The 10,000-nt window shown below is 47.6% G+C and overlaps 1 protein-coding gene across 1 annotated transcript in view; it reads left to right on the top strand.

Annotated features, from left to right (window-relative positions):
• Nucleotides 1-10,000, top strand: part of grin2da (glutamate receptor, ionotropic, N-methyl D-aspartate 2D, a) — a 65,827-nt gene that overhangs the window by 30,827 nt on the left and 25,000 nt on the right. The window contains exons 2-6 of the mRNA XM_086171456.1: nucleotides 687-1,247; nucleotides 2,833-2,970; nucleotides 4,781-5,047; nucleotides 6,600-6,787; nucleotides 7,603-7,743. Of these exons, the coding sequence (XP_086027582.1) occupies nucleotides 777-1,247; nucleotides 2,833-2,970; nucleotides 4,781-5,047; nucleotides 6,600-6,787; nucleotides 7,603-7,743 (1,205 nt within the window). The 5' untranslated portion in view covers nucleotides 687-776. The remainder of the gene's footprint in view (nucleotides 1-686; nucleotides 1,248-2,832; nucleotides 2,971-4,780; nucleotides 5,048-6,599; nucleotides 6,788-7,602; nucleotides 7,744-10,000) is intronic.

The raw sequence follows: 10,000 nt of genomic DNA, 5'->3' as shown, positions 1-10,000 counted from the left end.
TAGTGTTTATAGAATTATTAGTCATCTTTAAAAATCATCTTCAATTGAATTGAGTTATATTAATCATTCCATTTACCTAAGACACTTTATAGTTTATAGTTTATTTTTATTTCTAATTCTGCCTTTTTCTTTTTATTATTTATTACTGTTATATTTTCTGTAACTCTGGCACAACAATTTCCTTCGGGATTAATAAAGTTGTTCTTATCTTATCTTACCTTTAAGAATAAAATGTTTAACTTTCATGCATATTATACATTTTTAATTTACAATTTTTCAGTTTCATTTTAACCCTTGTGTTTTCTTGCGGGTCAAAAGTGACCCACTGCCATGTTTAGCTTTAGAAAAAACACCTTAACCTTTTTTTTTTCAACTTGAAATTTTATGACTTTTCCGAAAGAGACCCCATAATTAGAAAAAGTGATATTTCTTTTTTGTTTATGTTTCCATGTGGGCTGTAAACCACTAGGGTACAAAGATTGTCTTATGGGTCATTTTTGACCCATAAGACAAGGGGAGTAAACGCAATGTAAAGATCGCACGAGGGTTAAAAAGTAATTCCATGTCATGATACATTTTTATCTATTTTTCTAAATTAACAAATCCATCGTTTTAATTAATTTATTACATTTTTCATTGTTTTTTTATTTCATTTTCCTCATTAGTCTGTCTGTGTCCCCCTCCAGGGTCCCCTCTCCTGGTGACGACCCCCCCTTTGGCCCCTCCCCCTTCCGACCTCTCCGACCTTTGACCCCCCCTGGCCCCCCCTTTACCCCATGGTGGCCCCAAGGCCCGCCTCTCGCCTCTCGCTGCTATTGGCTGTCCTGGCCTGCACGGGGCCCGCCCGCCCCTCGCCTCCCCTGCTGCTCCGGCCCCGGGAGAGAGAGAGGGACTTGGGTGGCGTGAACATCGCCGTGGTCCACTCCTGCTCCTCCCACCTCCCGGAGACGGCGGCGGCGGGGGGCGCGGGGGCCGGCGAGCCGGGGCCCGGCACGGGCAACGGCGCCAAGGGAGGCGGGAGGGGAGTGACGGACACGGCGGCGATGGCGGCAGCGCCCGGGGCGGCGGCGGCGGTACCGCCCTTGTTCTCCTCCTCCTTGTCGTCGCTGTCGCTGGCGGCGCTCATGGGGGAGATGGTCACCACGCCGTCGGGTCACGCCAACGTCATCTACCTGACCGTCAACGAGAGCAGCCCCGGCAGCCTCCTGCTACAGCTCTGCGAGCTGCTCGCCACCACGCCGCTGCAGGTAATGGTCGCCAACAGACTGCAGCCAATCACAACACATTCAGACCGGCAGCCAATTACAGTAACCAATTGCAACAACCAATCACAGCAGCCACGTACAGAGAAGGCCAGAGGGAGCTGCAATGTGTTTTTGTCGACCTAGAAAAAGCATATGACAGGGTGCCAAGAGAGGAACTGGTATTTTATGAGGAAATCTGGGGTGGCAGAAGAGTATGTTAGACTGGTGCAGGACATGTATGCTCGCTGTGAGACAGTAGTGTGCTGGAGGGATAACAGAGAAGTATGTAAGACTGGTGCAGGACATGTATGCTTGCTGTGAGACATTGGTACGCTGTGCTGTAGGGGTAACAGAGAAGTTCACGGTGGAGGTGGGACTCCATCAGGGATCAGCTCTGAGCCCCTTCTTGTTCGCAATGGTGATGGAAAGGCTGACAGATGAGGTTAGACAGGAACCCCCATGGACCATGATGTTTGCAGATGACATTGTGATCTGGAGTGAGAGCAGACAACAGGTAGAGGAACATCTAGAGAGGTGGAGGTATGCTCTGGAAAGGAGAGGAATGAAAGTTAGTCGCAGCGAGACAGAGTATATGCAGAGATGAAGATGTTGAGGTTCTCTTTGGGAGTGACCAGGATGGATAGGATCAGGAATGAGTCTATCAGAGGAACAGCACATGTTAGATGGTTTGGAGAGAAGGTCAGTTGGAGTTGCTGGAGTTGGAGGTCTAGAAGAAGACCAAGGAGATGATTGATGGACGTAGTGAGAGAAGATATGAAGGTGTGAGAGAGGAGGGTTCGTTGGAGAAGGTGGATTGGCTGTGGAGATCCTGAAGGGAAAAGCCGAAAGGAGAAGAAGAATCACAGCAGCCAATCACAGAGGCCAATTACAGTTACCAGCTCTTGTGATTGCCTGCTGTGATTGGTTATTTTAATTGATTATTGTAATTGGCTGCTGTAATAGGTTGTCGTGATTGGTTGTTCTAATCGGATGCTGTAATTGATAATTGTAAAATGACTGCTTTAATTGGTTATTGTAATTAGCTGCTGTAATAGGTTGTTGTGATTGGTCACTGTAATTGGTTATTGTAATTGGCTACTGTGATTTAAAACCTTGATTGGTTGTTGTAATTGATTATTGTAATTGGCCTCTGTGATTGGTTACTGTGATTGTAATCGGGTATTGTAAGTGGCTGCTGTGATTGGCTACTTGGTTAATTACACTAACCAATCACAGCAGCCCTTCCTTCATACTAACGATGACATGCAGCTGGTCCTCCAGGTTCCACAGTGGAACCAGCAGTGGAACCAGGCTCTGAACGGGATCTCATCGTGTTGGTTCTCCCGCTCAGGTTGGATCGTTTAACTTCCTTGTTAGCGAGCGGGTTCTCCAAACGCTGATGTCAACGTCAACGATCGCATCACTTCCTGTTAGCCTTTAGCCTCCCGCTGCCCAGATATAATGATAATAAGTGTCTCGCCGCCACTTGATGAATGAAAGTCGATCCCCGAAAGCAGGAAGCATTTTAAGACCCGCCCCTTTTGTCCGCCGCCGTTCATCACCTGACCTTCTGCCCCGTCACCTCCAGGGTCTGGTGTTCGAGGAGGAGCGGCCGCCGCCGCCGAACCGCGCGCCGCTAGCGCCCATGCTGGAGTTCGTGTCGGCGCAGACCGGCGTCCCCGTGGTCGCCGTCGGGGGCGGAGCCAGTCTTGGAAGGGAGCCGCAGGTGGGTGGCGCCTTCACCAACCGCCTCGATGGGGAAGGCGAGTAGGTTCTCCGTTGCTGCTCCTCAAAGAACCCACACAGGTTTAGCAGACGTCCACAGAAAGATGGCGCCCGATGCATCTGCATACAAGTCCTGGGCTCGAATCGGGTTCCGGTCCAAGAAAGATTATCTGCATACAAGTCCTGGGGTCTAATCGGGTTCCAGTCCAAGTTCTAGCACCTCCTCCTGGGTTCCATCAGTCGAGGTTCTCGCCGGGTTCCCCGCCTTCCCTTAACAGTCCAGAACCAATAGTTGGACCTGTCCTGCGCTGTGACTGAAGGCTCTAGTGAAGTTGAGTTCTCCCTAAACGGAGCCTCCATGTTCTCCTGCCACGTTCTCCACAAATCAGATATATTAGCCAAAATATGCTAATCACCCGCAGAGCTCGAAGGAAAGTCCCGGCGCCTCCTCGGAGCTGTCAGGACGATCAGGTTCAGGCCGCCTCTCATTGGATCGGCTGCTAGCGCGGCTTCCCCGTTAGCCTGCCTGATCTCGTTATCTCCCGGCGCCGCTGGGAACAGGAAATAGAAAATTAAATTACCTTTCGTCGGACTCAGAAGTGACGCCTCTTATTTACTGGAGGTCGACGGGCGACATTTAAGGAGGCGGTGCGACGGTGTGCTAATTAATTCCGTGCTCCGCGGCGCCGACGGAGTGGCGACATGAAAAAAAAAAAAGTCAAAATAAAAGTGGAAGCGCGCCGGAACACATCAGGTACAAATGAAACGTCCAGATGCTCGCCTCGGGGTCCGACTCACTTGTCATTTTTAGGGATTTAGCATTCATGCTAACGTCTCACCATTGACCCGCTAGCAGTCAAGCTAGCTGTATCTGCTAACACCATCCTCTCAATGCTCCATCCGCTTACCGACGTAGCCCGACGTTTTCTCACAGGATCAAAAAACGCCGATCAGTTCAGTTTTTATACGGCAATGCTAATGAGCTAGCCTCCGGCCACCATTTTGTTTTCTCCCTACTGAAACCGACCGATCGGAAAAGAGACGGCTTTTCGGGCGCGCAGAGAGCGAAAGGCTTCACTTGATGATCTGAAGCCCTCTTGAAGTATCTCCGCTTCTGTTATTGATCTGGAATCCCATCCAGGGCCGGAGGTGGGAATAATGGGGCCCCTTTGGAATCCCGGCACAAAGGGAGAAATCAGCCCTTCTCTCCGCCTGGCAGGCGGCTCCAGATTAAACGGCGGCTGCAGCGGCGGCGGGGAACGTTCTCTTTGTTCCTTTGTGGAACCTCCATTCAGACGGCGATGACTCCTTTCAGCTGTTATTCGTCTCCTCAGCTTAGCTAGAACCGGAGCACGTCGCTCACGAGGCCTTCTAAGAAAAGGGAACGTGGATTAGGACTCGTCCTCTCACGTGATTGGCTCTCGGCCGCGGTTGTATTAATAGTTTCGCGCGCGTGCGTGAGAACGTTGCGAACTTTTCCCGAAAAACGTGACGCCAACGGGCTTCGATGGCGACGCCGAACGATCGCATGGACTCGGTTGCCACGGAAACCCTGCCTCTTGACCTTTTTTGGTCGGGCGCATCTGTAAATATAAGCATTAGCATAAGCATAGCATTTTTTGTAAACACACTAGAAACAAAGCATACCTCCAGAACAATTAGCCACATCGGCTTCCATTAGCTTAGCATATTTTCTCCTTCTTATTGGTCGGCGTCCCGTACCCCTGGTCAACCGCAGCCGTCTAGAGCCGAGGCGCTAACTTGTAGCGGTGTTAGCTTAGCACGTCAAACCTCTTGACTTCCTGTCCCAGGAGAGCGGCTCCATCTACCTCCAGTTCACCTGCTCCACCTCGCTCCAGCTGGAGGTCATCTTCGAGGTGCTGGAGGAGTACGACTGGACCGCCTTCTCCGTGGTCACCACCCGTCACCATGGTTACGAGGACTTCCTGGCCATGGTGGAGGGCATGACGGACGGCTCTTTCATCGGCTGGGAGAAGAAGAGCGTGGTTATCCTCAACGTGACGGACGACCCAGACGGGGCGAGAACCAAACGTCTGCTGAAGGAGAACGAAGCCCAGGTGAGCGTCCTGGAACCTCGGATCCTTCTAGAAACAAATGCGGTTCTTCCACGGCGGGTGGAACCGAGGTTCTACCAGAACCACAGGAGAACCTGATCCACAGGAGATCCTTTTTGGGAGGGGTTTGTTTTGGTCAAAGGTGTCAGAACAATCCTGCGTGTATGCTAGCAGCGCTGCATCTGTGTTCTATTACTGTTGCTCAGTGTGTGTGTGTGTGTGTGTGTGTGTGTGTGTGCGCGCGCATGTGTGTGTGTGTGTGTGTGTGTCTAACACACCCCGTGTGTTTTCATTTCGGAGCCCCATTATGCAAAGCGTCGGGGTTCGGCGCAGGTTCTCCGCATAATCCCGCCATGAAGCTCTGATGGGGAACCGAAGGGTCTCTTTAATCTGCCCGACGCTGACACACACACACACACACACACACACACACACACACACACACACACACACACACACGGCGTTCTATTTTTCTTCTCACCTCCTCCCAGCAGCAGACGGTTTCAGGATTGGAACCATCTGCGGCTTTATTTACACCTGATATCCGCCCGCTCCACCCTCCAGGCCCCGCCCCTTCCCCGTTGCCGTGGCGACAGATGTTGCGTCGTTAATCTTCCCCGGCGCCGCCGATACACACTCATGTATAAGACCTTCACACATAAGTGTGTGTTTCCCCACATCCGTATTGATAGGTGTGTATGTGTGTTTGTGTGTGTGTAAAATCCACAGATGTGTGTGTGTGTGTGTGTGTGTGTGTGTGTGTGTATTAAATCCAAAAGTGTGTGTTTATGTATGTTTTAAATCCATGGGTGTGTGTGTATCAATTCCAAAGGTGTGTGAGTATGTATTAAACCCAAAGGTGTGTGTTATGTGTGTATTACATCCATAGGTGTGTGTGTGTGGATGTGTATTAAATCCATAGGCGTGTGTGTGTGTGCATGTATCAAAACCATAGGTATGTGTGTGTGTGTGTCTGTTGAATCCATAGGCGTGTGTGTGTCTGTGTGTGTGTGTATTTAATCCATAAGTGTGTGTCTATAGTAAAGTTTGTGTGTGTGTTTGTGTGTTTGTGTGTGTGCGTGAATTAAATCCATAAGTGTGTGTTTGTGTCTGTATTAAATCCATGGGTGTGTGTGTGCATTAAATCCATAGGCGTGTGTGTGCATGTATTAAATCCATAGGTATGTGTGTGTGTGTGTGTGTGTGTGTGTGTGTGTGCAGGAAAGCTAATCATCGCATGTCTCCAGGCGCCAGCCTGTGATTGGCAGGCCAGCTGGTTAAGCTCCGCCCCTCGCCCACTCTGGCCTGTCATTAATTACAAGGACAATTATGCATTACTGCGTGCATGTGTGTGTGTGTGTGTGTGTGTGTGTGTGTGTGTTAATGTTAAAGAATCAGGTTACCATGGTAACTCCTAGCCGCTGCATCACAACCAAAGGGTCTCCACTGTATCTGGTTCACTTTATCCCTCACCTCCTCACACTTTCCTTCCTTCCTTCCCTCCTCCCTGTGTGTGTGTGTGTGTGTGTGTTTGTGTGCGTGTGTGTGTGTCCAGGTGCGTCTGCTGTACTGCTCGCTGGAGGAGGCGGAGCTCGTGTTCCGTGCGGCGTGGGCGTCTGGCCAGGCGGGTCCGAGCCACATGTGGTTCGCGGTGGGTCCGGCGCTGGCGGGTCTGGGCCTGGAGGGGCTGCCCAAGGCCCTGTTCGCCATCCGGCCGCAGGGATGGAGGGACGAGCCCAGGAGGTACGGAGGGGGAGGCGGCGCCGCCATTACCATCTGGATTTTGTTGAATTTCATTCAATTTCATTCAATTTCATTCAATTTGATGTAGTTTCTTGTCATTTCATCCATCCATTCATCCATTATGGACCGCTTGTCCTACAATGTGTGGGGGGTGCTGGTGCCTATCCCAGCAGTTTAGTTAAATGAAATTAAATCACATTTTATTTTATTTTATTTTATTTTATTTTATTTCATTTTATTTTATTTTATTTTATTTTATTTTATTTTATTTTATTTTATTTTAAATTTTCACCCAGGAACTTTTATATTGAAGGTCTGGAAAGAGAAAGGCAGCCACCGAAAATTTGTTTCATCTCGAAAAAAAAATAGTAAATAAATAAAATTTTATTTTATTTTATTTTATTTTATTTTATTTTATTTTATTTTATTTTATTTTATTTCCCAGGAAAAAGGGAGGACGTCCTTTCCTAAAAGAGGAAGTCAACCTTCCCACCTTTTACTCATCTGTTGGAGTTTGATTCTGAAATTTAATATCATTTATTTTCATGCAATTTTTCCCCTGTGAACTTTTATTTTGAAGGTCTGGACAGAGAAATCTGTCTGTGGAACTTGTTTTCTCCTCTTTAAAACACTTCCTCTGAAATTTCCTCCCTCCCTCCTGTTCCCCCCCGCCTCCCCGAGGGGCAGCGACGCAGGTCGGATGGATTATTCCATATTATGGGATGCAAATTCCGCAGCTGCGTCCTGCAGATACCGGAGATGTAGGAGCTTCGTCCCGGTCCCGCAGACCCGGTAACCCCCCTTTCCTCCCGCAGGCGGATCGCCAAGGGTGTGTCGGTTCTGACCCACGGCGCCATGGCGCTGCGGCGGGACGTGGGGGCGGCGGGACGCTCGCAGTACGCCGGCAACTGCAACAGCGACGGCAACCAGACGCAACGGGTCCCGGACCGGATCAGGTGAGGACCCGGGAGCTCTCGACCAATCAGACGGCGGGAAGAAATGTGGGGCTGTTGAGAGAGTGCACGTACATGCACACTCACACACACACATTCCTCTGTGTGTGTGTGTGCAGATAGGACGTTTACCGCTTTTCCTTGATAGCTGTGTGGCGTTCAGGGTCCTCACTGAAACTGCATTTCTGAGGGTTTAGCATCCGAGCACTTAGCATAGCATTTCTAATCGACCGAACTTAGCATTGCATTTTAATCTTTTGAACCTAGCGTAGCATTTTTAATCATCTGAACCTAGCATAGCATTTTTAATCATCTGACTCCAGCATAACTTTTTAATCATCTGACTCCAGCATAACTTTTTAATTATCTGAACCTAGCATAGCATTTTTAATCATCCGAATCTAGCATAGCAGAATCGTCATCTGAACCTAGCATAGCATATTTAATAATCTGAACCTAGCATAACGTTTTTAATCTTCTGACTCTAGCATAAAATTTTTAATTATGTGTACCTAGCATAGCATTTTTAATCATCCAAACCAAGCATAGCATATTTAATCGTCTGAACCTAGCATAGCATATTTAATCATCTGAACCTAGTATAGCAGACTCGTCATTGAACCTAGCATAGCACTTGAATCATCGAATACTAGCATCGCACATTGATTGTTTAAACTTTAGCACAGCACTTTGATAATCAAACGCCAGCATCCCGCTTTTATCTTTTAAAACTAGCTAGCTAAACAAAACAGAACAATCTCAAACAAGTGAATTAAATCTAGAAGAGGGGGAGGAAAAGGAGGAGGAATCCACAGAGGCAACAGGAACTCCGGCGTGTCGCCTGAAGGCATCGCCGCTCATTACGGCGGTAAATGTGCGACGGCAACGTGAAATTAAAAACTGGATCCCCGAGAGCCGGAGCGCAAGCCTGATGCACTGCTGAGAAAAAAGAAAAGAAAAGAGAGAGAGAGAGAGAGATGGGTGGATGGAGGGCTTTTGTTGTGGAAAAACAGCAATTGTTTGGAAATAATTAGCAACCACAGGAAAAATAACAGTGTGTATCCATCTATCTATTTATCTATCTATCTATCTATCTAGCAAGCTAGCAAGCTAACAAATTAGCAGGCTAGCAATCTATCTATCTATCTATCTATCTATCTATCTATCTATCTATCTATCTATCTATCTATCTATCTATCCATCCTGCAGGTGGGAGGACGGGTTCTTCTTTCACTCTTTAAATATTCAATAAAAATAAAAATAAATGTTAAATTATTAACTTTATTTTGAAATCCAGGGCATCCATTTCCTTTGACGGTGAATTTATTTCTATTTATTATTTGTGGGGTTGAAGAGTGAAGAATCTCCATCGCTACAGTAAGACAAACACACACACACACACACACACACACACACACACACCTTGCAAGGACCTGTCCCATCAGCACTAATGAAGGCGGTGGCGTCTGTGTGATGATGGGATTGTGAAGCGCTAACATGACTCTGTGTGTGTGTGTGTGTGTGGTTGTGTGTGTGTGTGTGTGTGTGTGTGTGTGGCTGCCACTCCTCCTTATAAACATGCAAATGGAGCTGTAAAAGGAACATTAAATTCCTCGCCATGTTTGATGTCGGAGTAGCAGCTCCCCTCGCCGCCCCTCCTTAATTGTCTCTCTCCTGCCGATCCATCACTGCTGGTTTTCTCCATCTTCCTTCTTCTCCTCCTTTTGAGATCCTTTCAGTGCTGTCGCTCCAGAAGTTTACAACAGGTTTCCGACTGGTTTACGTCTTGTTATAACAATTTTACAGCAGGTTTACGACCGCTTTACAACTTGTTTACAGCAGGTTTACACCATGTTTACAACAGCTTTACAACAAGTTTACTCTTGGTTTAGAGTACGTTTACAATTTGTTTACAGGAGGTTTATAGCAGGTTAACAACAAGCTACTCTTGGTTTACAGCACGTTTACAACTTGCTTGCAGCAGTTTGACAGCAGATTTACAACATGTATACTTTTGGTTTACAGCATGTTTACAGCAGGTTCACAACTTGTTTACCACAGTTTTAAAGCAGGTTTACAACAAGTTTACTTTTGGTTTACCGCATGTTTACAACTTGTTTACAGCAGGTTTACAAAAAGAAACTTTTGGTTTAAAGCACTTTACAGTAGGTTAACTACTTGTTTCCAACAGGTTTGCGTCCAGCTTATAAATTGTTTACCACAGGTTTGCAACGGGTGTCAAACTTACTTATAATAAGGT

The sequence above is a fragment of the Fistularia commersonii genome, chromosome 24 (assembly GCF_037954325.1).
Source record: "Fistularia commersonii isolate RoL2024-O1a breed Wild chromosome 24, RoL_Fcom_v1.0, whole genome shotgun sequence".
Classification (NCBI taxonomy): domain Eukaryota; kingdom Metazoa; phylum Chordata; class Actinopteri; order Syngnathiformes; family Fistulariidae; genus Fistularia; species Fistularia commersonii.
This window is presented reverse-complemented; position numbering and strand designations above follow the sequence as displayed.